At 57.2% G+C, this 26,999-nt stretch overlaps 3 protein-coding genes across 4 annotated transcripts; 1 reads left to right on the top strand and 2 right to left on the bottom strand.

Moving 5' to 3' along the window:
- Positions 1 to 574: 574 nt before the first annotated feature.
- Positions 575 to 2,523, top strand: ENDOG (endonuclease G). Its single transcript, XM_004593509.4, has 3 exons — positions 575 to 1,145; positions 1,441 to 1,550; positions 2,196 to 2,523. The coding sequence occupies exons 1-3, from the start codon at positions 630 to 632 to the stop codon at positions 2,476 to 2,478; spliced, it is 909 nt and encodes a 302-aa protein (XP_004593566.2). The 5' UTR covers positions 575 to 629; the 3' UTR covers positions 2,479 to 2,523.
- On the bottom strand, positions 2,345 to 7,329 carry SPOUT1 (SPOUT domain containing methyltransferase 1). Of its 2 annotated transcripts, XR_009246613.1 has the most exons (13): positions 7,274 to 7,329; positions 6,531 to 6,573; positions 6,221 to 6,343; positions 5,987 to 6,146; positions 5,274 to 5,363; positions 5,130 to 5,179; positions 4,917 to 5,047; positions 4,090 to 4,162; positions 3,882 to 3,980; positions 3,458 to 3,560; positions 3,220 to 3,367; positions 2,561 to 2,683; positions 2,345 to 2,480 (listed from the first exon to the last, which is right to left on the bottom strand). XR_009246613.1 is itself a non-coding variant. In XM_004593695.2 (12 exons), exons 1-12 carry the CDS (start codon positions 7,307 to 7,309, stop codon positions 2,615 to 2,617), a joined length of 1,125 nt encoding a protein of 374 aa, XP_004593752.2. In that variant the 5' UTR covers positions 7,310 to 7,329; the 3' UTR covers positions 2,475 to 2,614. The 2 variants fall into 2 exon arrangements, 1 of the variants encoding a protein (XP_004593752.2); XM_004593695.2 differs by having other exon boundaries at positions 2,475 to 2,683.
- Positions 7,330 to 12,026: 4,697 nt separating this feature from the next.
- On the bottom strand, positions 12,027 to 23,599 carry KYAT1 (kynurenine aminotransferase 1). Its single transcript, XM_036496686.2, has 13 exons — positions 23,387 to 23,599; positions 20,723 to 20,781; positions 18,126 to 18,273; positions 15,225 to 15,374; positions 15,057 to 15,143; positions 14,772 to 14,900; positions 14,400 to 14,520; positions 14,131 to 14,207; positions 13,898 to 13,987; positions 13,632 to 13,818; positions 13,455 to 13,534; positions 12,545 to 12,631; positions 12,027 to 12,420 (listed from the first exon to the last, which is right to left on the bottom strand). Exons 1-13 carry the CDS (start codon positions 23,480 to 23,482, stop codon positions 12,355 to 12,357), a joined length of 1,377 nt encoding a protein of 458 aa, XP_036352579.2. The 5' UTR covers positions 23,483 to 23,599; the 3' UTR covers positions 12,027 to 12,354.
- Positions 23,600 to 26,999: the final 3,400 nt, after the last annotated feature.

Raw genomic sequence — 26,999 nt, 5'->3', positions numbered from 1 at the left:
AACTGGGGGGCTGCTGCCCTGCTGAGGTAGGCTAGCTTCTGTCTACGGCAACGGCGTCCCATATGAGCGCTGGTTCGAGTCCTGGCTGCTGCATTTCCGACTCAGCTCCCTGCTTGTGGCTTAGGAAAGCAGTTAGATGACCCAAAGCCTTGGAACTCTGCACCCGCACGGAAGACCAGGAAGAGGCTCCTGACTTCTCATCAGTCCATTTGGTGAGTGAACCAGTGGATGCGAGATTGTCTCTTCCTAATTCTGCCTTTCAAAAAAGTAATAAGTAAAATCTTCAGAAGAAAACAAGTGATCTGTATCCCAGGACTCTCCTGGGCTGGATGGGCTCCTCCCACGCACGGCCTCCCGCCCCCTGGAGCTGGGGGTGCAGCCAGGCCCCGGCCACCAATGACGAGCTGAGGCGGCGGGGCCACGTGCCTCAGGACCGCCCCTTAAAGGGCGCAAAGCAAGGGCGCCGGTGCGCTCCCGCCCGCGCCCCTCGTCCGCCAGTTCTGACCCCTCTTTGGGTCGTGCGGTGTTCCCGGACAGCAGGTGGTACAGTCTACCGTCCCGACCCCGCAGAGCAGAGCCCCCCTGAGGGGCAGCTCGCACGCACTCGAGCCCGGCCCCGCTGCTCCGCCATGCGGGCGCTGCGGGCCGGGCTGACCCTGACGCTGGGCGCGGGGCTCGGCGCTGCAGCCGAGAGCTGGCGGCGGCGGCAGGAGGACGTGCGGCAGGCTCCCGGGCTGCTGGGCCGGCTGCCGGTGCTGCCCGTGCTGCCCGTGGCGGCGGCGGCTGAGGCGCCCGCCGTGCCCGGGGCGCCGGTGGCCCGGGGCCCCGGTGAGCTGGCCAAGTACGGCCTGCCCGGGGTGGCGCAGCTCAAGAGTCGGGAGTCGTACGTGCTGTGCTACGACCCGCGCACCCGCGGGGCGCTCTGGGTGGTGGAGCAGCTGCGGCCCGAGCGGCTCCGCGGCGATGGCGACCGGCGCTCCTGCGACTTCCGCGAGGACGACTCGGTGCACGCCTACCACCGCGCCACGAACGCCGACTACCGCGGCAGCGGCTTCGACCGTGGCCACTTGGCCGCCGCCGCCAACCACCGCTGGAGCCAGAAGGCCATGGACGACACCTTCTACCTCAGCAACGTCGCGCCGCAGGTAGCGCGCCTCCCCCTTCCCTGCCCTCATCCGGGCGCCGCCGCCAGCTTGTCTGTAAAATGGGCTTGGCACCCATCTTCAGCCGCTCCATAGAAGTGCTGGCCTTCTTCCTGGTGCATCCATGGCGGAGGCAGCCGAGCCCCAGCTTGGGGCTGAGTGGGTGACACAGAAGGGCTGGCAGAGCCCCTTGATGTGAGGCTTGTGGTGTGGGCTAGGGAGAGGAAGATGGCCATTGCCCACCCAGACAGCCCGGCCTGGGCCCCCCTGCAGCACTGAGTCCCCCCAACCCTGGCAGGTGCCTCACCTCAACCAGAACGCCTGGAACAACCTGGAGAAATACAGCCGCAGCCTGACCCGCTCCTACCAGAACGTCTACGTGTGCACGGGGCCACTCTTCTTGCCCAGGTGAGGCCAGATGGGACCCCCTGCAGGCCCCTGGGGGTTCCCTCCAACTCACATTCCCTGACCCCACAGCCCTGCCTCCCAGCCTACAGCGACAGAGCTGCCCTGGGCACAGGCCACAATCCTCCCCGCCCGTGTGAGACAGCAGGTCACTGCCCAGCAGCTGACCCAGCTCCACTGGGTCAAATCCAAACCTTATCACCCATTCCTGGACACCCCGGGGCAAATGACCTTGGTGGCCTCCCCTGTAAAAGGGGGGTGAAACCTGTGACCTCACAGTCATAGGTCATCCAGGGGACTGAGTGATGTCGTATGTCTAGCCCCAGGGCCTGGTTGCAGGCAAGCTTTCATTAGAGGCTCCTCACTGTTAAGGGGGAAGCCCAGGGGTTTCCGACACCTCCTCCCTCAGTGTTGGGCCCCATGCTGGCATTGGCCACTCTGCTTGTCAGAGGGTGAAGCCAAACCCGTGTGAACAAAGGTGCTGAGGCCCTGTTCTTCCAGCGCCCTTTATTGCTCACGCTGTGCCCGACCCCATGTGGCAGCAGCCTGCCCCGCAGGGCACCAATCTTACAGTGTCTGGCTGGAGGGCAGACCAAGGGGGGCTTCCCTGGAGGCTTGGCTCTATTGGGCGACTGGATATGCCCGCAGGACGGAAGCAGACGGCAAGTCATACGTGAAGTACCAGGTGATTGGCAAGAACCACGTGGCAGTGCCCACTCACTTCTTCAAGGTGTTGATCCTGGAGGCAGCTGGCGGGCAGATTGAGCTCCGCTCCTATGTGATGCCCAACGCGCCCGTGGACGAGGCCATCCCACTGGAGCGCTTCCTGGTGCCCATTGAGAGCATCGAGCGGGCCTCAGGGCTCCTCTTCGTGCCCAACATCCTGGCGCGGGCAGGCAGCCTCAAGGCCATCACTGCAGGCAGCAAGTGAGACTGTGGGCGGGTGCTGAGACACATTAAAGGTGGCTGTTTGTGACTGTGGGTTCCAGCTATGTGTACGCCAGGGGACCGACCAGAGCCTCTGGCTTTGCTGCTGCTTTGTCACTGCCTTGGAGACAACAGAACCTTCACGTGGGCTGGGTACCGGCCCGGGTGAGCCCAGGCTGCAGGGTGGCCAGCGAGATGAGGATGGCTTCCTGGAAGACAAGCATTGCAGTGGGCTGGGGCTGGAGCTAGGGCTGGCTGGGACCGGACCTGTCCAGAGAGGCAGGGGACAGCCCCCAGCCCTTCCTTCAGAGGGCTGCCTGAGGAGCTGCTCCTAGGCCAGGGGAAAGCAGACGACAAGAAGTTGGCCACCCTTGGTGCAGGTACAGGTGCTGGGCTGGTGGATCGGCCTGGGCAGAATGGGTAAAGCTGAGAGTACCAGAACCTCTGGCAGAGTGCCATAGACATGGGCTTCAGTGGTGGCCCAAGAGGGCACGTGGGTGCCTAGAATGCAGGTTCTAGATTTGGCAGCCCCTTCGCTCCCCAAGCGACAGGTATGTGAGGCCCCGAGGGGGAGCTGAGGAGTGTGTAGGCGGGAGAGGCAGGCCATCGGGGTCCTCGAACCCCCACCACAGTCGGTGCAGGTGAGTGGCAGCCTTGGGTAGGGGGCTGTGGGAGAGCTGTACCCTGCCCTTGCCAGGCTCCTCTGAGCCAGCCCAGGACTCAGGGAGCAGGCCCGTGCGCTCACCTCGGTGCGGATGGTGCGGCTGCCCTGGCTGGGGCACGTGTTGACGTACAGGTCAAAGAGGACACTTGGCTCGGCCACCTCCAGGCTGGGGTCGGTAGCCACTGCGGCTTCCAGCCCCTGCAGGCCCCCGAACACCACGAGTGCGTGCCTGGAAGTTACAGCAGTCACTGCATCCCCCACCTTGCCTGCCGCAGGACACAGGCCCCGGACTTCCTGCCTCTCCCCGGGCAGCACCCACCTGAAGCTGGGCAGCTCCGCGGAGGCCACGTCAGAGCCGCGCTCTGATGTCCCAATGGTCAGGTCGTAGCCATCTGGGAAGGGGGCCTCGGCAAACACTGCGCCTGGAGGGCGAGGCCAGCTGCATGGGGGTCTTGCTCCCCACAGACCACGGCCCCTTGGCTGTGTGTAACCTTGGGGGACACTCCGGCCCTTCCACTGCTCCTGGCAAGGCCAGAGCTGAGCCAGGCTGCAGTGCTACTGACTTAGCTGGCCCCCTGAGCCCATTTCTAAACCCCTGGCAGGCATTATCAATTGATCACAATGCTTTTCCCCCCAGAGATCCAGGCAGCACATTCAGGGGGTCACAGAGGGGCTGGAAGGGCAAGACCTTGGTCTGCTTTGGAGGAGTCAGGCAAGAACAGAGGCAGGACAGCCTGTCTTACTTAGGCAGGAGGCCAGGCGGACGGTGTAGCCCCAGTAGAGGCCAGCTTTGGTGCGAGGGTCCTGAGACGACACCACCTTCCCACGGTAGGTCTTGCACTCTGGGGGTGGGGGGGAGAACACAGGTTATGAATGCTGCTGGTTAGGGGGGCAGCAGGCAGATGGCAGGAGGAGGCTGTAAGTCCCCAGGGGCCCGAAGCTTCCAGGTACCAGGGAGCTGTTGCTGGTTCAGCCGCACAGTGACCCGAAGTCCAGGCTCCAGGTTCCTGTCGATCTTCACCTCCTGGGGACCAGAGAGCGTGGGTGTGTCTCCCTCCGTGAGCAGGGGCTGCCATGTCCTGGCCACCGGCCAGGGGATCTCAGCCAGCCACCCCAGGCCGCTCTTAGCCACTTGTTCCTGGTTTGTTTGTTTTAAAGATTTATTTATTATTTTATTGGAAAGTCAAATATACAGAGAGGAGGAAAGGCAGGAAGATCTTCTACGTAATGGCTCACTTCCCAAGTGGCCACAACAGCCAGAGCTGAGTCAATCAGAAGCCAGGAGCCTCCTCAGGATCTCTTAACGCAGGTGCAGGGTCCCTAAGCTTTAGGCTGTTCTTAGCTGCTTTCCCAGGCCACACTCCGGGAGCTGGATGGGAAGCGGGGACACGAACTGGTGCCCATATGGGATCCCGGCCCATGCAAAGCAAGGACTTTAGCCACCAAGCTACCACACTGGGCCCTGGTCTGTTCTTTTCAAGAAACATTCATGTTTACATGATGCTGCCCTAGTAAATTTATTCCCGGCTGCTCAGCTTCCTGTCCAGCTCCCTGCGGGTGCATGCCTGGGAAGGCAAGGAGGGCAGTCCAAGAGCCACCCACACAAGAGCCCCAGCTGGGGTTCTGGACCCTGGCTTCAGACTGGCCGAGACCTAGCTCATGTGCCCGTTTGTGGCACTTCTCTTGCCCAAGTCTCCATCAGTGGGGGGTTTGCAGGCTGATCCAGCACCCACAGCTCCCGGCCCATGTGCCCCCTGCTCCTGCCCACCCTTAGCTACCTTCTTCATGCCACAGTTGACAAAGGAGCCGTGACCTGGCCGGGTGGGCCGGTCCACCACGACGCCCTCGCGGAACTCAGCCTCCTCATCCTGCCGCATGTGGTGGGGACTGTCCAAGGGGTTCAGGAGTCCTGGAGCGGGACACAGGAACAGTGTTGGGGACATCAAGTCCAAGTGTCTGGGTGGGGCAAAGGGGGCCAGTGGGAGGCCTACCTGCAAACTGCAGGTCTTGATGCTTGGGGAAGAAGGCCTTTCTCAGGTACCTGGTAAGGCAGGCACATGGTGAGAGGCTCATGGCGGAAGGGCAGGCTTCACCTTGACCTCCTCCACCCCAAGCCCTGGAAGACGCCAACTTACTGTGGACACTCCAGGTACTGTAGGATGCGGGCCAGCTGCACACACGCCTGCCCCTTCTTGCCCACTCCCTTGAACTCTCCCTCTACAGTCCTGGAGGGAGGAAACAACCACAAGGCTTGCGGCGGGCGCTGTGGTACTATGGGTTCAGTTGCCACCTTCAACGCTGCAGCCCACACCACAGCACCAGTGAGTCCCAGCCCCTCCACTTTTTGGTAGTCAAGAGTTACACAGAGAGAGGGGAGAAATCTTCCCTCCACTGGTTCACTCCCTGGACTGCAGGCCAGGTTGAAGCCACGAACTTTATCCAGGACATGAACTGGTGCCCATTTGGGATGATGGTGTCACACGCATGTGATGGCTTTACCAACTTTGCCACAATGCCACCCCCTCGCTGCTCCATTTGTGCCCCCGTGCTCTCCTAATGTGCTGGGAAAGCAGCAGAAGATAGTCCAAGTCCTTGGGCCCCTGCCCTCCAACCGGGAGAGCAGGCTGGAGAGCAGCTTCTGATGTGGCAGCCATTGGGGGCGTGAACCAGCGGATGGTGCATCTCTCTGTTGCTCTGCCTTTTAGTAAATCAATCTTTGAGAAAGAAGCAAAGAGCCTAACTGTAGTCCCCTTCAGAGCCCCTCCCACCCCAGGGGTCCCAAGCCCCTGCTGAGGCCTCTTGGGTAGGCCAGGCTGGGAGCAGCTGCAGCCTCAGGGCAGCCCCTCACTTGGCATCCTGGCCCTCGTCATCGAACACCACGATCTCATCCACGCAGAATATGGCACAGGCTCTGGCGATCTGGCCGGCTAGATAGGTGCGGAGCTCTGGCGACTGGGCGTTGTCCAGGATGGAGCCCGGCAGGGCCACACTGAGGGTGTAGAGCCGCCCTGGGCACGGGAGGGGTGGCCAGTCAGCCTGGGCCAGAGCTCCCCTCCTTGGCTCCCCTTCCCAGCCTGCTCACCCCTGTCCTCCTCCTGTGAGGCTGCCTCCTCCGCCTGCTGCTTTGCCGCCGCCTCCTGGGCCTGCTGTCGAGCCAGTTTCTTGGTCAGCTTCAGAGCCTTCCACTTCTTCTTTTCTTCTTTCTCTAGAGCACATGGAAGGAGGGGAGAGGCTCGGGTGGGCTCGAGGGTGCTGCCAGGGGAGCCGCCACGGCCTCCCCTCTTTTTGGAATCTAGTTGGAACCCAGTGGGAACCAGCTGAACACTGCCGGAGTGGCCTGGGGAAGGGGTCCAGCAGACTCCGGCCCCTCCATCCCCACAGCCCTTACTCACTCTGCTGCTTCCATTTGCGCCACTCCACTCGGCCATGCTCCCCCTAGAGTAAGGATGAGCGAGGGCCTTTTGTCAGTAACCACACTGGGGACTCCAGCGGGCCTCCTGCCTTTGTTTTCCACCCACTTCCTGCTAACATGCACTCAGGAGGCAGCAGGTGGAAGGCCCAAGCCCCTGCGGGTCTTGCCATCCTCGTGGGGGACCAGGATGGAGTTCCTTCCAGGCTCCTGGATTTGGCCTGGCCCAGCCCTAGCTGTTGTGGGCACTTGGAAGTTAGCGAAACAGAGGAGGGAAAAAGCTTTCAAATACATGACAATCCTAAGGATGTGAGGTCGCCGGATGAGGCTGCGGCGGCCTGGGAAGCGCTACGGCTGTGGTCCTGGGGTGGCCGGGGGACGGGGCACCCACCAAGCTCCTGTTTCAGGGGGTCGGCCACGGTATGCTCTAGAACAAGTTGGGCTAAGGGAGGGCACAGGTGCACGCCACAGGAGCAATGAGCCACGAAACGGCCCAGCATGGCAGGCTCCCAGCCGCGGCCAGAGGCCCACGGGGAGCTGGACCTCGACACCCCCTCGAGGCCCCGCCGCGCGTCCACTCCGGCCTGGGAAGCACGCGGTCGCTACGCCGCTCCCGGCATCGCAGAGCCGGGCAGGAGAGACCCGGTCTTCCCGCCAAGCCTCGACCTCCCCGTCACCTTCTCGGGGACCCCGCCCGCTGCCCCGAGTCCCTCGCCGGACACCCACCGGGCCGCAGGGCCGCTTCCTCCCGCGCTCCGCCATGTTCCGCACTAGACCCTCCCTTCCGGCCACACCTCCTCCGCGCGGGCCAACCGGAGGGCAGACAGTGCGAGGGGGCGTGGCCGGCGCAGGTGACCCCGCGGACCAACCGGCGGGCGGACAGCGCGAGGGGGCGTGGCCGGCGCAGGTGACCCCGCGGGCCGGGCGCGCGTCCAGGAGGGCCGTCTGAGGTCCTGGCCAGGCAGGGAGCCGGTTCAACAGTGAGACCCAGAGCTGGAAATGACAGGGTTTTTTTTTTTTTTTAAAAGGATTCATTCATTTTTGTTGGAAAGGCAGATTTACGGAGAGATGCAGATTGCATAATAAAGATCTTTCATCCTCTGGTTCACTCCCCAAGGAGCCCCAACAGCCAGAACTGAGCCGATCCTAAGTCTGAAGCCAGGAGTTTCTTCGGGGTTTCCCACTCGGGTGCAGGATCCCAAGGCTTTGGGCCGTCCTCGACTGCTTTCCCAGGACACAGGCAGGGAGCTGGATGGGAAGTGGAGCAGCCAGGATATGAACTGGCGTCCCTATGGGATCCTCGCCCTTGAAGGGAGCAGGAAGATTAACCAGTTGAGCCACTGCGCTGGTGTCATACACGGTAACAGTTGGTGACCAATACTGACAATTACACACTAGAGCCCTTGGTTTACCTTAGGGTTCTCTCTTGGAACTGTGGGTCCGTAGTTGGTTTTTTTTTCTTATATAATATATATATATAATATATATATATAATAAGATATATAATATAATATATATAATATATTATATATATTATATATATAATATAATAATATATATATGATATAATATAAAAAATATATATATATATAAAATGGCCGGGCACAATAGCTTAATGGCCCCGGTTAATATATATAATATATTAAATATGTATAATATATATACACACAGTATATATATAGTGTATATATACAGATGCTAATATATAGTATAGATATGAGGTGTGGTTTGAAAGGCAGATGTACAGAGAGAAGGAGAGGAGAGGCAAAGAGAGCTAATCACACCAGCTTTCTCTGTGTCTCCAGTGCCAGTGCAGGAGCCCAAGGACTTGGTCCAATCTCTGCTGCCTTCCCAGGCACATTAGCACATTAGGTAACTAAATCGGAAATAGAATAGCTGGGACTTGAACTGGTGCCCCTATAGGATGCTGCAACTGCAGGTGAAAGCCTAGCCTACTGCACCACAGCCTTGGCCGGGTTTCAAAGGCTCTGACAAAGGCATATTGACCCAGCCCCACCATTGCAGCGTCCCACACAAGTTTCCTGGCTCTAACCCCTCTGGGAGTCCTGGTAGACCCTGGCATCAACACACCTTGTTTTGGTCTGTGGATCATACTTTCCCAGAGTGTCACAGAATAGCCTGTTCACTCTGGTTTCCTTCCTCCAGTAATAGGAGTGGGAGAGTCTTCCCCACCTCCTCATAGATTGGTAATTGGTATCTTATTTCTTTTGTTGTTGTTGTGGGCTGATTCGCATGGATGTGCTAGTTTGTCTATTCTTTCACCTTTTGAAAGATGACTTGGTTGTTTCTATTTTTGGCCATCTGAAGTCGCACACTGGTGTGCACAGGAGCTTTCAACTCGGCAGGGTAACATGCAACATGCAGGGTTGCTGGAACCCACAATGACATTGCTGCTGGTTGCTTGGTAACATTGTTGAGTGTTTTAAGACCTGAACGCTCTCCCACAGTGGCTGTTTGTTTGTTTGTTTGTTTGTTTTTGCCAGTAATGAATGTGATACTGCTGTCTTTTGCAGTGGATACTCTCAAGACCCGGTCTCATCTCAGCCACAACACTTCAAGAGCAGCACCTTGGCCCGGCTCGATAGCGTAGTGGTTAAGGTCCTCACCTTGAACACACCGGAATCCCATATGGGCACCAATTCTGGTCCTGGCAGCCCTGCTTCCCATCCAGCTCCCTGCTTGTGGCCTGGGAAAGCTGTCGAGGACGACCCAATGCCTTGGGACCCTGCACCCACATGGGAAACCTGGAAAAAGTTCCTGGCTCCTGGCTTCGGATCGGCACAGCACCGGTCGTTGCACTCACTTGGGGAGTGAATCATCAGATGGAAGATCTTCCTCTCTGTCTCTCCTCCTCTCCGTATATCGGACTTTGTAATAAAAATAAAATAAATCTTAAAAAAAAAAAAAAGAGTAGCACCTGTTAGAGACAGAAGCACCCTGTGTTGACCGCAGGTGCGCAGAGGCTGCCCGGCAGGCGGGAGCTGCTGCTGACAAGCAACGCACAGCTTACTCTGGGACAGATACAGGAAATAACCCCTCACTAGTGTAAGTGGATGTAGGAGTGTGTACCTTTTTTAAAAAAAGATTTATTTATTTTTATTGGAAAGTCAGATTTTACAGAGAAGAGAGATAGAGAGGAAGATCTCCCATCTGATGACTCACTCCCCAAGTGGCTGCAATGGCTGGAGCTGTGCCAATCCGAAGCCAGGAGCCAGGAGCTTCTTCTGGGTCTCCCTTGTGAGTGCAAGGACCTAAGATATTGGGTTGTCCTTGACTGTTTCTCAGGATATTAGCAGGGGGCTGGCTCTAAAGTGGAGCAGCAGGACTTGAACAAGCATCCACAAAGAATGCTGGTGCCAAAGGTGGAAACTCAGGCCACGATGCCACAGTGCCAGCCCCAGAAATACATATTTTTTTTAAAGATTTATTCATTTTATTACAGCCAGATATACACAGAGGAGGAGAGACAGAGAGGAAGATTTTCCGTCCGATGATTCACTCCCCAAGTGAGCCGCAACGGGCCAGTGCACGCGGATCCGATGCCGGGAACCAGGAACCTCTTCCAGGTCTCCGACATGGGTGCAGGGTCCCGATGCATTGGGTCGTCCTCAACTGCTTTCCCAGGCCACAAGCAGGGAGCTGGATGGGAAGTGGAGCTGCCAGGATTAGAACTGGCACCCATATGGGATCCCGGGGCTTTCAAGGCAAGGACTTTAGCCGCTAGGCCACGCCGCCGGGCCCATAAATACATATTTTTAAAGATACAAATTCCTGGGCCCAGTGCGGTGGCCCAGTGGCCAAGGTTCTTGTCCTACACATGCTGGGATCCCATACAGGTGCTGGCTTGTGTCCCAACTGCTTTACTTCCCATCCAGCTCCCTGCTTGTGGCCTGGGAAAGCAGTTGAGGACGACCCAAAGCCTTGGGACCCTGCACCCACATGGGAGACCTGGAACAGGCTCCTGGCTCCTTGCTTTGGGTCAGCTCAGTTCCAGCCCTTGTGGCCACTTGAGTGATCCAGCAGATGGAAGATCTCTGCCTCTGTTCTGTGAATCTGTCTTTTATTAATAATACTAATATATATGTATATTTTTAAAAGATTTATTTATTTTCATCACAAAGTCAGATATACAGAGAGGAGGAGAGACAGAGAGGAAGATCTTCCATCCAATGATTCCCTCCCCAAGTGAGTGCAACGACCGGTGCTGTGCCGATCTAGAGCCAGGAGCCAGAAACTTCCTCCAGGTCTCCCACACGGGTGCAGGGACCCAAGTCCCCGGGCCGTCCTCGACTGCTTTCCCAGGCCACAAACAGGGAGCTGGATGGGAAGCAGGGTTGGCGGGATTATAACCAGCGACCATATGGGATCCCAGCACGTGCAAGGTGAGGACTTTAACCACTACACTATCGCGTTGAGCCCTGTCCCAAATATTTTTACTCCTAGTTAATTTTTAAAATTTTTTTAAAGATTTATTTATTTTTATTACAAAGTCAGATATACAGAGAGGAGGAGAGACAGAGAGGAAGATCTTCCATCTGATGATTCATTCCCCAAGTGAGCACAATGGCCAGTGCTGTGCTGATCCGAAGCCAGGAGCCAGGAACTTCTTCCAGGTTTGCCATGTGGGTGCAGGGTCCCAAGGCTTTGGGCTGTCCTCTACTGCTTTTCCAGTGCCATGGCCTAGCAGCTAAAGTCCTTGTCTTGAATGTGCCAGGATCCCATATGGGCGCTGGTTCTGACTGCGGCAGCCCCGCTTCCCATCCAGCTCCCTACTTGTGGCCTGGGAAAGCAATCAAGGACGACCCAATGCCTTGGGACCTTCAGCTGCGTGGGAGACCCGCAAGAGGCTCCTGGCTTCAGATTGGCTCATCTCTGGCTATTGTGGCCACTTGGGGAGTGAATCATCGGATGGAAGATCTTCCTGTTTGTCTCTACTCCTCTCTGTATATTTGACTTTGCAATAAAAATAGATAAATCTGGGCCCAACGGCGTGGCCTAGCGGCTAAAGTCCTCACCTTGAACGTCCCGGGATCCCATATGAGTGTCAGTTCTAATCCTGGTAGCTCTGCTTCCCATCCAGCTCCCTGCTTGTGGCCTGGGAAAGCAGTTGAGGACGACCCAATGCACTGGGACACTGCACCCGCGTGGGAGACCCGGAAGAGGTTCCTGGTTCCCGGCATCGGATCGGCACAGCACTGGCCCGTTGCGGCTCACTTGGGGAGTGAATCATCGGACAGAAGATCTTCCTCTCTGTCTCTCCTCCTCTGTGTATATGTGACTTTGTAATAAAAATAAATCTTAAACAAAAAAATAGATACATCTTTTTTTTTGTTTAAAGAAACACTTGTGCAAAGGGGGAGGTGGAGGAGGTTTGATGTACTCCAAGGTTCCTCCTACCTTGACTGCAACCAACAGGGCATGTCAGAGAGGGGAGTGAAGCAGAAACAGCCACAGCAGGTGTGAATAAGTTAAAACTTTATTATGCATGGGAAGGACTGGCTGCAGGGGCCCATCCGGCAAGGATGGGCTGGGTAAGCCAGGACCAGGGTGAGCAGGACCTGCATTCCCGATTCCACCCTCTGCGTCCCAGGCAGTGTGGAGTAGCAGAAACGGGCAAGGTCCTAGATTCCACCTGCTATGTAGCAGGGATGACCGAGGCCAGGCCTCATTCCCCTGGCACAGGAAGACAGGCACTTGAGTGTGTGTGTGTGTGTGGGGGGGTCTCTGTGTGACAGAGAAGGACCCCCTTCCATCTCCCCTGCTTCTCCTCCCGATGCAGGGTCTGCTCAGGGCTTCAGCTCCGCCTTCCACTTCTGCAGCTTCTCGTCCAAGGCCCGCAGCGTGGGCTCATCCTATGTGGACATAGCTGTGTGGGACCCTCACTCCATACTTCCCCAGGGCAGGGCCAGGGAGCTCCTCCCCACACCTCAGGGAAACTCAGGAGGCGGCGGCCCCTTGTCCAGCCCCAGCCTTCACCTTCACAAAGCAGAAGCGGATATAGTGGTCCAAGTGTTGCTGCTGGGGGCCACTGAAGAAGATGGACACTGGAATGGCCACCAGGCCCTGGGAGGGGAGCAAGCAGTGTCAGTTGGGTCCCTCCAGAGCCTCACCGAGCTGTCCCTGCCCTGAACGCCAACCACTTCGCCTCCCCACGTTCCCCTGAGCAAAAGGCAGCGTGGACTTCAGCAGCACTGTGCCCAATCTTCAACCTAAGGACTGTGGACGACAGAGCCACAGCGGGTTGGAGGTGCTGCCGCCACACGGCATGTCCTGCTCAGACCAAGGCTCATGGCAGACATGGGGCCGGATCCTGGCGCTTGAGCAGTGCCTCCACAGCTGTGAGGCCGCTCCCTGAAGTCCACCTAGTTCGTTTTTTATTTCTGTTTATTTTTGTTTTTTTTTAAGATTTATCTATTATTGGGCTCGGCAGCGTGGTCTAGTGGCTAGGGTCCTCGCCTTGATCCCATATGGCCGCTGGTTCTGGTCCCGGCGGCTCCACTTCCTCTGTCTCTCCTCCTCTCAGTATATCTGACTTTGTAATGGAAATAAAATAAATCTTTAAAAAAAAAAAAAACATTTATCTATTATCATTGCAAAGTCAGATATACAGAGAGGAAGATCCACCATCCAATCATTCACTCCCCAAGTGACCCCAACAGCCGGTGCTGAGCCAAACCAAAGCCAGGAGCCAGAAGTCTCCTCTGGGTCTCCTATGCACGTGCAGGGTCCCAAGGTTTTGGGTTGTCCCCGACCGCTCCCCCAGGCCACAAGCAGGGAGCTGGACGGGAAGCAGGGCCACCGGGACTAGAACCAGCGACCACATGGGATTCCAGCACATGCAAGGCAAGGACCTTAACCACTACGCTACCACGCCAGGTCCTCCCACCTTGTTCTTAATCATCCACTTGACGAAGCATCGGTCATAGGGCTCGTCCGCAGCGCCAGGCAAGTCAGGCATCTTGCTCTCTGTGGGGGTGAGGATAGACACAGGTTGTGCTGAGCCTTGCGTGCCCCTGACCCCTGCCCTCACCCCTACCCTTGGGGACAAGCTGGGCATGCTCACTGAAGTCCGAGATGTCTGCCATGAGGAAGTAGCTGCCCTGCGGGACCACAGGTCGCAGGCCCACCGACCGCAGGCTGTGCACCATGTGGTCGCGGCGGCGCTGCATGGCCTGTGGGAACTGCACGAAGTAGCTGTCGGGCTGGCCCAGGTGCTGTAGCTCCCGCTGGAAGCTCAGGGCGACGGCAGCCTGTGTGGGAGTGGGGTCAGACGGGACCCTGTGTCCAGGGATCTCCCCCACTTCCCTGGCCTCTCTCCCCACCCCTCACCTGGGCCTGCGTGGGACAGTGGTAGACGGAGTTCTGGTGCACAGTTCGCAGGTGTTTCAGGAGGGAGTCGGGACCCAGCGCCCAGCCCACCTGGCACGAGGGGCACAGTGGTGGGGTAGCCCTGATGGGAGGGGCCTGGCCACATCCCTAGCAAGCCCAGCCCACCTCGCCGGCCCCTACCCCCTTCCCAGAGCATCATGGGGAAGCCACCCCCACCACCCTCTGCTACTCACCTTCCAGCCAGTGGCGCTGAAGGTTTTGCCTGCACTGCCAATGGTCAGGGTCCGCTCCCACATGCCAGGGAGGCTGGCTGCACATGGCCAAAGACAGCAGCAGCTGGGGGCGGGGGAGTGGCCTGGGACACAGCCCCTGCCCACCCAGTGGTTGGGGGTGGGCGCAGACTCTGCACATTCTAGGCCCGAGGCTGGTCAGAGGCCTTCATGCCATCCTGCCACTGGGCCAGGCCAGGGGACCTGCATCCCACCCCAGGGGGTGGGCTCACCGATGCTCACGTGCCGATGCCCGTCATAGACCAGCCACTGGTAGACCTCGTCGGTGATACACAGCACATCATGCTGCTGGCACAGGCGGGCCACCAGCTCCAGCTCGGCCCGTGAGAACACCTGCCCCAAGACAGGTTGAGGGGAAAGGCAGCTGCAAGGGTCCTGCGTGGACTATATCCCACCCCCAGCCCAAGTGGGAGTCCCCGCAGCCTTTCGGGCTGTCACTGTTCTGTGGTCATGGGTGAGTCACAAAGCACCCAAACACGTCATCACCCCTGCCCCCCAGACCCTGGGGTCTTCCTGCTTCCTGGAGACGTGAGGTTCTAAAGCAGCACATCAGGAGAGGCTGCCAGAGGATGCGTCCTGGGTACCTTTCCCAGGGGGTTGTTCGGTGTGTTGAGGACCAGGACTTTGGTCCGGGCCGTGAACTTGCTGGCCAGCTCTGTGGGGTCCAGCTGCCAGTTGCCACTCGACTCTGGGTCCCCATCCTGGGAGGGTCTCTGCAACGCCATGTGGGAGAGGGTGGCCACTCTCAAGTCCCCTTCCAGGCCTCTGCCCGACCCCCCCCACTCCCCCGCCTTTCCCAACTCCCAGGGGCCAAGTCGGCTCCCCCCCCGGGAGTCCTCTGCCCACCCGCACCCCAGCTAGGTGCCTACCGGCTTCAGGGACACAAACACAGGGCGCCCTCCAGCCATCAAGGTCATGGGCTCGTAACAGTCGAAGAAGGGCTCGATGATGATGACCTAGTACCAGAGTGAGCTGAGTGGGGGACGGGACACTGCCCATCCAGGCCCTGCCCACCCGAGCTAGCCCCAGCCACTCACCTCGTCTCCTTCATCCACCAGGGCCTGGAAGGCCGTGAACAGGGCCCCGTAGGCGCCCACGGTCACCAGCACGTTCTTGCGCGGGTCCAGCTCCTGCCCCAGGAGCTTCCCGAAGAAGCTTGCCAGGATCTCCGTCAGGGGTGGGTAACCCTGTCGGGATGGCAGGGTCAGCCACCTGTGTCCTGCCCACCTCCTCAGCTGCATCTGGGAGATTCTAGCACCTTCCAGTGGTCAACCAGGGTAGAGTGGGAGGTGGAGGGGGTCAGAGTCAAGCTCCTGGGGGGGGCCCACACTTTCACTTGCTCTGTTAACATTCACCATTGAGCCTGTTCTGGACCTGGGCTTGGGCAGAGAAGTCCTGTTCCTTCTTGACTGTGTGTGGCTTTGGGCAAAACACTCCCTTTCCTGAGCCTTTATTTTCCCACCTGTCAAATGGGAGGATTGAATGACACCTGTCCTGCAAGGTTGCTGGGAGAACTCGAGGGGCACAGCTGTGCTTTGCAGACCTAGAGGGCAGGAGAGCATGTCTCTGCTGCCCAAAGCCCAGGGGGGTCTTCCTGTTTTAGTTCTGGCTTTGGGGGTTCCTGCCTGGTTCCTAACCCTCACAGCACTGCCTTTAAAGTACTACCCATGATAATACCTGGGAAGTACTTTACAAATTTTTCTGAGGGGCTGGCAATGTGGCATACTGGGTATTACCACGTGTGATGCTGGCATCCCATATGGGCGTTACTTAAGTCCCGGATGTTCCACTTTTGGTCCAGCTCCCTGCTAATGTGCTTGGGAAAGCAGCAGAGGAGGGTCCAAGTCCTTGGGCCCCTGCAACCTTGTGGGAGACCCAGAGAAAGCCCCTGGCTCCTGGCTTCAGCCTGGCTCAAGCTCTGGCTGTTGCAGGCATTTGGAAAGCCAGCCAGTAGGTGGAATCTCTTTCCCTCCCTTTCTCTCTGTAAGTGTGCCTTTCATGTCAACAATAAATAAATCTTCAGGAGCAGGTGCAATGGCCCAACTGGCTAATCTTCTACCTGCAAGTACTGGCATCCCATATGGTTCAGGTCCTGGCTCCCTGCTCGTGGCCTGGGAAAGCAGTCAAGGATGACCCAAAGCCTTGGGACCCTGCAGCTGCATGGGAGACCCAGAAGAAGCTCCTGGCTCCTGGCTCCTGGCTTTGGATTGGCTAAATTACAGCTGTTGTTGTCACTTGGGGAGTGAATCAGCGGATAGAATGAAGCTTTCTCTCTCTGTCTCTCCTTCTCTCTGTAAAATCTTTAAAAAATTCTTTCCAGGGCCTGGCGGCGTGGCCTAACGGCTAAAGTCCTTGCCTTGAAAGCCCCGGTATCCCATATGGGCGCCGGTTCTAATCCCGGCAGCTCTACTTCCCATCCAGCTCCCTGCTTGTGGCCTGGGAAAGCAGTCGAGGATGGCCCAATGCATTGGGACACTGCACCTGCGTGGGAGACCTGGAAGAGGTTCCTGGCTCCTGGCATCGGATCGGCGCGCACCGGCCCATTGCGGCTCACTTGGGGAGTGAATCATCGGACGGAAGATCTTCCTCTCTGCCTCTCCTCCTCTCTGTATATCTGACTTTGTAATAAAAATAAATTAATCTTTTAAAAAAATTCTTTCCAATAAAAACAAATCTTTAAAAATTTTTATTATTTATATGCTTGAAGTAGGTGTATTGCTTTCTCTTTTTTCAAGGGTTTATTATTATTTTTTTTATTGGAAAGGCAGATATACAGAGAGGAGGAGAGATGAAGAAGATCCTTTCTCTGTTGGTTTATTCCCCAAGCAGTCACAACAGCTGGAGCTGAGCCGATCCAAAGCCAGGAGCCCAGAGCCTCTTCCAGGTCTCCCACGCGAGTGCAGAGTCCCAAGGCTTTGGGCCGTCCTTGACTGCTTTCTCAGGCCACAAGCAAGGAGCTTAATAGGAAGTGGGGCCGCCAGGATTAGTACTGGTACCCATATGGGATCCAGGAGCATTCAAGGCAAGGACTTTAGTCGCTGAGCTACTGTCCCGTGCCACAACATTTTAAAGAAACATTTATGGGCCCGGCGGCATGGCCTAGCAGCTAAAGTCCTCGCCTTGAAAGCCCCGAGATCCCAAAAGGGCGCCGGTTCTAATCCCGGCAGCTCCACTTCCCATCCAGCTCCCTGCTTGTGGCCTGGGAAAGCAGTCGAGGACAGCCCAATGCATTGGGACCCTGCACCCGCGTGGGAGACCCAGAACAGGTTTCAGGTTCCCAGCTTCGGATCGGTGCGCACCGGCCCATTGTGGCTCACTTGGGGAGTGAATCAATGGATGGAAGATCTTCCTCTCTGTCTCTCCTCCTCTGTGTATATCTGACTTTGTAATAAAATGAATAAATCTTTAAAAAAAATTTTTAAAAAACATTTGAAGGGCAGAGATACAAAGAGAGGGCGACCTCCCACCCACTGGTTCCCAGCCACATGGCTGCAGTAGCTGGCACTGGGCTGGGCCAGAGTGAGGAACTGGGAACTCAATCTAGGCATGCTGGCGGGGAGGGGCAGGGACTCAGGCAGCGCAGGGAGCTGGAGTTGGGAGGCAGGGCCAGGACTCAGCCACGGGCACCATGATGGGGATGCGGGCATTCTAACGCTAAGAGAAACTGCTGTCTCAATCCAGAAGGAGCTGGATCCATCAGCAGCCTAGCCTGCTGGGTTTGATTCAGGCAACACCTCCTCCAGGGAGACTTCCCTGATTTCTTTTCCTCTTTCCTGCTTTCATCCCTTTCCTTCTCCTGGGCACGAAGGAACAGCCTTTGCCCTAACTGGTTTCTGTCTTATCCCTCTTGGCCATGAGGCAAGGGGCCTGGGGAGGATGAGGTAGCTGTCCAGGACACAGCCTGACCTGCCCCCTCCCTCCCATGGGCAGTGACTCACGAAGGCATTGGTGTACTGGTTGAGCATGAAGTCCCCATTGAGCGCCTGCCGGAAGGCATCCACGGCGAAGTCTGGGGGCGGGAAGTCAGGGAAGCCTTGGCCCAGGTTCACGGCGTCACACTCACTGGCCAGGCGAGTATATTCCACCCTGGTGGCAAAGGCAGGGTTGGTCGGAATCCGCCCAAGAGCGTGGTCAGGGCTTGTTCATGGCCAGCATGTGCCCCACCCGCCTAGTGCTGTGTGCAGGAGGGTTCCACCGCCCGTTGCACAGTAGCTGGGTCAGGCCCCGGGTCCTCAGTTAATGTGCAGCTCGATCAGCTTTCGAGTTCATGTCCGTCTGAAGTACTGGCAGTACTGTTGGTTGTGCTGTGGGCGGCCTGGGGTCTTCCCGGCTCTGGCACCTTCCATCTTTGTCTCCTGGACACCTTTCCTCTGGCTTGGCCATGTGCCCTGGGTGCAGGGGAAGGGCTGGGATGTGGTCTTGGGCTAGCTGGGAGTCAGCAAGGTCAGAGTCAGGCTTGGCAGAACTGGGCTGATGTGAAACTATCTTTTAAATCTTTCATGCACTGGTTTACTCCCCAAATGTCTGCAGTAGCCAGGGCAGAGCAAGGAGTCAGGAACTCCATCCGGTCTCCTGTGTGGGTAGCAGGGACCCACGTCCTTGAGCGGCCACTTGCTGCCTCCCAAGTGTACATGAGCAGGAAGCTGGTCTAGAAGCAGAGCTGGCACTTGAACTTGAGCACTGGGATATCGAATGTGGGCATCTCAAACAGCCCAGCACAATACCTGCCCCAACCAACATCCAGTACGACTAAGCTCTGTCATCTCCTTTTCTGTTCCCTCCCACTCCCACCCCACAGAGCACCATGTGCCTGGAAGACACAGGTGGGCTGGAGCTCAGGATGGGCAGGGGTTGTGCCCAAGCCAAGCTGAACTGGGACGCAGAACCAGGTGGTGGAAGCTGAGGCTGGTTGGAACACAGAAAACCAGAGGTTTCATCTCCAGGCTCATCCTCGGGCTCCCCAACCCCGGGAGCAGCTCAGGACCTGTTCCTTGCTCAGCCCCTATCCTGCCTTTGACCTTCCCCGTGCCAGGCCTCTGGCCGGGCTCTGCTCCACCCATGCCTGAGGCCTGGCAGCTCCCCACCCCTGTTTGTACTGAGGGCCCTGGGTTTTGGAGTCCCACAGGAACACCACTTCTACTAGGCCTGCCCCCCTTGTCTCTCTTGCAAGGCTGGAAAGACACATGTGGACCTGACCCCATTCCCCAACCTGTAGCACCTAAAAACCCTTCTGCATACCACTGCCCTCGGGCCACCACTAAGTCCTCCTGTGAGGTGGGCAGGGCAACAATGTGACCAAAAGTGGGGAGGGGCTGAGGCTGACAAATCAACATCCAAACAGCCGGATACACAGTGGGAAGAAAACATGGGGGCCGGCCTATAGCGTAGCAGGAAAAGCCACAGTCTGCAGTACCGGCATCCCCTATGGGCACCAGTTCAAGTCCTGGATGCTCCACTTCCAGTCCAGCTCCCTGCTAGCACACCTGGGAAAGCAGTGGAGGACGGCCCAGGGCACTGGACTACAGTGCAACACAAGCATGGTGGGACCTACGTGCTCTCCTTTAACATTCAAAACAATTGGAGAAAGGAAAAAATATTCCCAGTTGGGACCTTTGCGTCCTATATGGGCATGCCAGTTCAAGTCTGGCCACTCTGCCTTGGGAAGTAACTGACGCTCCTGCAGGTGCTGGCGCACTGCGCCCCTCAGAGGGAGCTCGGGTGGAGCTCCTGGCCATTGCTGACATTCTGAGAGTGAACCAGTGGGTGGAAGATCTCTTTGTCTCTGCTGTCTCTCTCTGGTCACTCTACCTTTCAAACAAAGAAAATACATACATCTTAAAATCGTAACACCCACGAATACCTGCTAAGGTCACTGCGTTATGTGCTCGGCTTCTCTCACTTGGTGCAAAAAGCGTGAGATGAAGCACAGGTGACTCGGGGCCCATGAGCATTGGTTCCAGTAGGTTAGATGAGGACGCTCAGGCCCCTCCTGTGACGTGACGCTGTGTCTGCACAAACCGGACCAGGCGCACACCCTCCTCTACCCCTGGGCCATCCCCGGGCTGGCACCGAAGGCCCCAGGCCTGTGGCAGAAGCAGCTGGCCCAGCGTGTTGCTTAGGGACGTGAAGAACAGCTTCATCAGGGAGGCAACTGCCCTTTCCGCGGCTGCTTGTCTGTGGTGGGGGGGAACAGGTGGGATCCACAGGTACAGAACCTGCAGGTGCAGCACGACGCCTGCAATCCCGGGGCCGCTCTGGTCTGGCACCGCAGTGACAACCACAGCACATTGATCCTCCCCATCCCCCCAATTTCCTCTGGGCCCCTCCGGCAGGCGGAACACACACAGCAGCCGATTCATCTGCCCCAGGGCGCCCGTCCAGAACAGCCAAGGGTCCAATCCAAGCCCGCCTACCGCCTTGGGCCTTGCATCTGTCCTGTGACCGCCATGGGTGTCCCGGGCACTGCTGTGAGGCCTGGAATGACCAAGCCTTGCCTGAGGAGACACCCCACACCTCCCCAGGGCAGCCACCTCACCAGGGGTTGTGGTCGATTCCCGTCAGCCTTCGGGCCTGCAGACGCTTGGCCATGGCGAGCTGGAGAAAGAGCAGTGGCAGGTCAGAGGCATGGTCATCCAGGTTGCACCTGCCTTCCCACCTCCCCTGCCCATCCCCTCCACCATCTTATCCCCTGGCCCCTCATGTGGGCTGGCTCAGTCTAGAGGACCCTGGGGGATGCGCAGGGGGAGCAGGAGGGAGGTGGTGGGTGGACAGTGGTAATAAAAGCAGCGGCGGCAGCAGCTTCCATCCCCATGCTCTGGCCAAGCTCTATCCTTCAACTCCCAGATGATCCCGCTGCGCCCACTGTACACATGATGACACAGGGGGAGGACTGGGGGCAGTGCTGTGTTCAAGGCCACACAACAAACACACTCGGCCTCAGGCCCAAGGGGCGGGGGACACTCACTCACCCTCAGCTTCCCTAACTGGCCCCATCCCTGTGCTTCTTGCAGCTGAGTTTCCTGGTTCATCCACAGGTGGTGTGTGGAACTGGCCAGGCCTGAGAGCCACGAGAGTCGGGCCACCACCTCTGACAGGTGCTGCAGGCAGTCTCCCACACAGTTCCCAGCCACCTGCCGCGGCCAACAGGGCGTCTTCCTCTGGCTTGTGCTCGTATGCCGGAGGTGCCATGAACCTCTGTTGGACACTGAGGCCCGGGGAGCTCCAGGGACCTGCCAAGGCGCCAGCTGCAGCAGGTACAGCACCAGGGCTCCCCAACTCTGGAGGGGTGCCCCCAGGACCATCTGGAAAAAGGCCAGCTTTTTTCACAGTCTGGGAATCCTACAGGTGTGAGTCGCAGAGGCACAGCAGCCCTGGCCCTCCAGGGAATCCCAGAGCCAATCGGCAGGCTGAGTACTGCACACACATCAAAGTTGCTGGGAAGGAGGGTGACCCCTGTCGAGGTGACCCCTGTCGAGGAGACCCAAGTGTGGGCAGCGGTCATCTTTCATGGTCAATAGACTTTAAAATTTTTTTTCTTAGCATTTTCTTATTTTACAAAATTTCTAAAATAAATGTTTTTTAAGATTTATTTATTTTTATTTTTATTACAAAGTCAGATATACAGAGGAGGAGAGATAGAGAGGAAGATCTTCCATCCATTGATTCACTCCCCAAGTGAGCGCAATGGCCATTGCTGAGCTGATCCAAAGCCAGGAGCCAGGAGCTCTTCCAGGTCTCCCATGCAGCTGCAGGGTCCCAATGCATTGGGCCGTCCTCGACTGCTTTCCCAGGCCACAAGCAGGGAGCTGGATGGGAAGTGGAGCTGCTAGGATTAGAACTGCCACCCATATGGGATCCTGGGCGCATTCAAGGCGAGGACTTTAGCTGCTAGGCCTCGCCGCCGGGTCCTAAAATAAATGTTTTCCTTGTGTGATTAAACATTGTAGGGGGAAGGGTCCCATTTAATTTTATTTAAATATTTATTCTATGTATTTGAAAAGGCAGAATAGCAGAGGGAGAAGGAAAGAGATGGCTCTTGTGCTTGGTCTGGGCTGTACTCTGCTTTCCCAGGAAGCTGGACGAGAAGTGGAACAGTCGGGACTCAAACAGGCACCCATATGGGATGCCAGCACGGCAGGCAGAGGGTTAGCTGAGGTGCCACTGCACTGGCCTTTAAATGGTCTATTTTTTCTGTTAGAAACACCCACCCTAATATATACAAGCATTTGTGTACACATCCATGTTCTCTACAATCATATGAGCAAAAAAGAAAAAAAGTATAGAAGAACATACATCAGACTGTTAATGGGGTCAGGCGTTGTGGTGAGGGGAGGTAGGCTGGGACCCTGAATCCCACAAGAGCTCCTGCTTCCCTCCAGCTTCCTGCTGGAGCGCCTGGGCAGGGAACAGATGGCGGCCCAGCGGCTTGGGCCCTTGCCAGCCAGGCGGGAGAGCCCGAAGAAGCTCCTGGCACTGGCCTGGGCCTGCTCTGGCTGTTGTGGCCATCTGAAGAAGGAAGCGCTTTCTCTCTTTCCCGCTCTGTGTTGCGTGTGGGGCGTCTCTGCTTCTGAATTTCTTCTGCCTTGTGCCCTCTAAATTCAGTCGTGACTTCCCACCTGCAGCCTGAATTTAAACATGGGCACGGCAGCCTGCCTGGAGGCAACAGGTCCCACAGTGGACAGCACAGAGGCCAAAACCGCAGCACCAGGAACCGCCCCTGAATGGGGAGGGCACTGAGTGAGGGCCAGCCGGGGAGGGGAGGGGCAGTGAGGGACGCCAAATGCACTTAAGGAGAAAAAATAATAGGACACCCTTAGAAACGCAGGGTGCTCCAAAGACTGGCTTTTCTCCAAAAGCGTTTGCATGAACGAAGACACACCTCATGTTCCTGGGCTTGTGGGTGACACATCCACTTAGCTAAGACATACGGAGCACCTGTTGTGTACCAGGTGCTGGGCTGGTGGGCGCCGGGGATGGAGGGAGGAGTTGCAGGCCCCAAGCAGGCTTTTGGAGGCGGAGCTACAAGTTTCAGACTGGAGAAGCAAAGGCTAGACATGGGCAGGGGCGGGGGCAGGCTGCAGCCAGGGAAGGCTTCCTGAAAGAGGCTGCGACCATGCACAGCTGCTGACACCTGAGCCAAGCCAGATCCCAGCAGCCCCGGAGCATGCTGGGGGGCGAGCACGGGCGCTGGAGCACTTACAGTCTGGTGCAAGGCTCGGGTGGGCGGGGTGCCGACGCTCTTTCCCTGGAGCGGGCCCAGCAGGTGTGCACCGATGGCTGCTGCCTTCCTGAACATACCAGCCTGAGCCACAGGGGACTGCTGACTGCTCCACAGGGGCAGAGGACAGGCGGAAGCCCTGGCCAGACAGGCTCCAAGCTCGGGACCAGGTACCCCCCAACACAGCTCTAGCAATGACAACAGACAACAACATGTGGTCACTCGTGTGCCCGGCTCGGTGCCCCAGGCTGTGCAGCAGGCGTGTCCCCCCCATGTAGCCCTCACAGCTTCTTGGGACCATATGCCCCTCCCAGCAACCAGAGTGCGCAGACAACTATCACCTCACAGCGGACGGTGGCCCGGGGAGGACCCCAGGGTGCCCCTGGCATCACACACACAGTGTTAGCCCCATCGAGCTCGAGCTCTGGACACACACCTCCTGTCAGCATGCTGTTGCCAAAGGGAACCCTGGGGTGGCATTGTGGCTCAGCACGCAAAGCTCCACTTGCAATGCTGGCAACCCATGTCGGAGTACCAGGTTGAGTTCTGGCTACTCTGCTTCTAATCCAGCTCCTTGCTAATGGTCCTGGAGAAGCAGGTGGTTGGAGATGATGGTCCAAGGACGTGACCAGCAGTGGGAGACCCGGATCGAGCTTTGATTTGGTTCAGTCCTGGACACTGTGACCATTTGGGGAGTGAACCAGTAGATGGAAGATCTATTTGTCTCTCTCCCTGTCACTCACTTTGTTACTTTGCATTTCAAATAAGCAAAATCTCAAGAAAACAAAAATAAAAACAGAGAATAGAAACAAATCTGAACCACTTCCCCATGTAATCCAAATACCAGCGAGATAACCCGTTAAAGGACACGGAGGTGCAACGGACAAGTTCAGGCTCTGGAGACAGAACACGTGACCCCATTTCTTTCTAAGGTGCATTGCGAGGAAGAGAAGAAACGGGGGGCAGGCCACTGGGGAGGGGTGATCTAACACAGGCTATGACTGGGTGTGTCCCTGAGGAGTTCATGTGCTGGAAACTGGACCCCCCAGTGCCCAGTTCATGGGGCTGGCGGTGCGGCCCTGGGAAGGGGTGAATATGAAACCGGGTCAGGAGGGTGGCAGCCCTGCAGTGCCGTCAGTGGCTTTCTAGCGAGAGCAACAGGGTCCAGAGGCTCTAACACTGTGTTGCCGCGTGCTGGCTGCCTCCACACTGCAAAGCACTGCCCAGACACCAGCCCCGCGATATCGCACCTCCCCGCGTCAGAACGTGGGCTAGATAAACCTCTGCTCACACTCAAATCCCCTATCTGCTCTGCGCTGTCACACTGAGGTGCTTCTAGAAAGCTAACGTGGCTGTGAGGCACAGGGTGGGCATAGCGTTTATGGCCCTGGCCCTGCGTGGGGCTCCCCTCCCAGTTCCAGTTCCCTGTGAGAACACATCCTGGGGGCGGCAGGTGGTGGTGCAGGGGGCTGGCTCCCAGCACTCACATGCGAGACACAGAATGAGTTCCTGGCTCCTAGCTTCAGCCTGGCCCAGACATGGCTGCGGTGGACAACCTGCTACGTCACCCAGTGGATGGAAGATCTCTCTCTCTCTACCTATGCCTTTCAAATTAATTAATTAGTTAATTAATAGCTTTTTAAAAGATTTATTTATTTTTATTGGAAAGGCAGATATACAGAGAGAAGGAGAGACAGAAAGATCTTCCATCTGCAGCTTCACTCCCCAAGCGGCCGCAACAGCTGGAGCTGAGCTGATCTGAAGCCAAGAGCCAGGAGCTTCTTCTGGGTCTCCCATGCAGCTGCAGGGTCCCAAGGCTTTGGGCCGTCCTCCACTGCTTTCCCAGGCCACAGGCAGGAAGCTGGATGGGAAGCGGGGCCACTGGGATTAGAACTGGCGCCAATATAGGATCCTGGCACATGCAAGGTGAGGACTTTAACCACTACGCTATCGTGCCAGGCCCAATTAATAACTTTTTAAAAAGTGAAAACATAGCCCATAGCATGGGAGAAAATCTTTGTAATAAAACTCTGAATTTCAGGGTGTTTGGTTGAGCAGTTAGGAAGGCTCCTGGGACCCGCCCTCCCATTCCATGTTTGAGTGCTGGCTCCATTTCTGAATCCATCTTCCAGCTGGTGCACGGCCAAGAGGCAGCAGGGGACAGCTAGAAGGGTGGGGTCACCCACGCGGGAGGACAAGCCCCAGTGTTGTGGCATTTGGGCTATTAACCAGCAGAAAGGGGCTTCCTGTCTAATCTGAAGATGCTCCAAGTGGCCAATACCCACAGCAACGGGCTCCGAATCTCTAACGGGTAGGTCTAGAGGCCACCCTGCACAACACAATGGCCGCGGCACACCGGACGCACAGTAGTGATGGCACGGAGCAGCAGGGACCTCGCCTGTCCACGGGGAAGGTGCAGCTGCTTTAGCGGGAAGTTCGGGTTAAGTTCTCAGCCACTGTGGGATCAGGCGGTTCCACACCCTGGGATGCGTCCCAGAGGAAACATGCATGTCTCTGTGCACTTGCCCATGACAATTCAGGGGCTGCTCCCTGGATCTGTGCCCTCTTAAGCTGGTGAAGGGGTGGGGGAGGGGTGTGGGCAGAGCCCTGAGCCACAGGGTGGCCCTGAGTTTTGACAGCTGATGCGTGGGCTCGGTTGCAGCCCCGTAGGTACCAGGGGCAGGCCTGAATGAGTGCCGATCAGCACCTGCGAAGGGGCCTCTGGCTTCTCAGATGTGAGCATGGCTGACGTGGTCCACACATTTCGCTCTGATGAATTGCTCCAGACTGCATGGTTGGTGAAGAACAGAGATTTCTTTCTCACAGCTCTACTGGCTCAGAAGGCCACTGGCCAAGGTGCCAGTACCCAGTGAGGGCTTCTGACTGCATCACCCCATGGTGGACAGCCAAGGACAAGAGGGTAGGGGGGTGTGTGTGTGGGGGGGGACAAAAGCATGATGCCCAACTCGCTTTCTTAACACACTCCCCCTCCAGCAAGAACCTGTTCCCAGGATAAGGACATGCAGTGGCTTTGAGGGTGGGCAGGTTCTTATGGCCTGGTCACCTCTTCCTCGTCCCACTTTTGAGGTGGGGATTTGGCATAGGGAGTGCACACTGGCTCTTCCCCCTCCAACCCAGCTTAGGTACACCCTGGGAGGCAGGAAGTCTCCCACACAGGTGCAGGGTCCCAAGGCTTTGGGCCGTCCTCGACTGCTTTCCCAGGCCACAAGCAGGGAGCTGGATGGGAAATGGAGCAGCCGGGATATGAACTGATGTCCCATGGGATCCAGGCATGTGCAAGGAAAGGATTCAGCCACTTGGCTATCATGCTGGGCCACCCACTATCTACATTTTATTAAAAAAGAAAAAATTCTGGGGTTATCACCACGGCATTGCATGCTGAGCCTCCACCTGCAGCAGCAACACCCCATAAGGGTGCCAGTTCGAGTCCCAGCAACACTGCATTCCGTTCCAGGGCTTCTACTCAACTAAGAGGGCATGACAGCAGTGATCATGTGTGGTCTCCAAGCCAAGCAAGCAAACAAACCAATGCTTCCCCCACCAAGACAACGGGAAGCCCACAGCCCCTGTGCAA

The sequence above is a fragment of the Ochotona princeps genome, chromosome 14 (assembly GCF_030435755.1).
Source record: "Ochotona princeps isolate mOchPri1 chromosome 14, mOchPri1.hap1, whole genome shotgun sequence".
Taxonomy (NCBI): Eukaryota; Metazoa; Chordata; class Mammalia; order Lagomorpha; family Ochotonidae; genus Ochotona; species Ochotona princeps.
The sequence above is the reverse complement of the archived record's forward strand: the minus strand, read 5'-3'. Positions and strand labels throughout refer to the sequence as shown.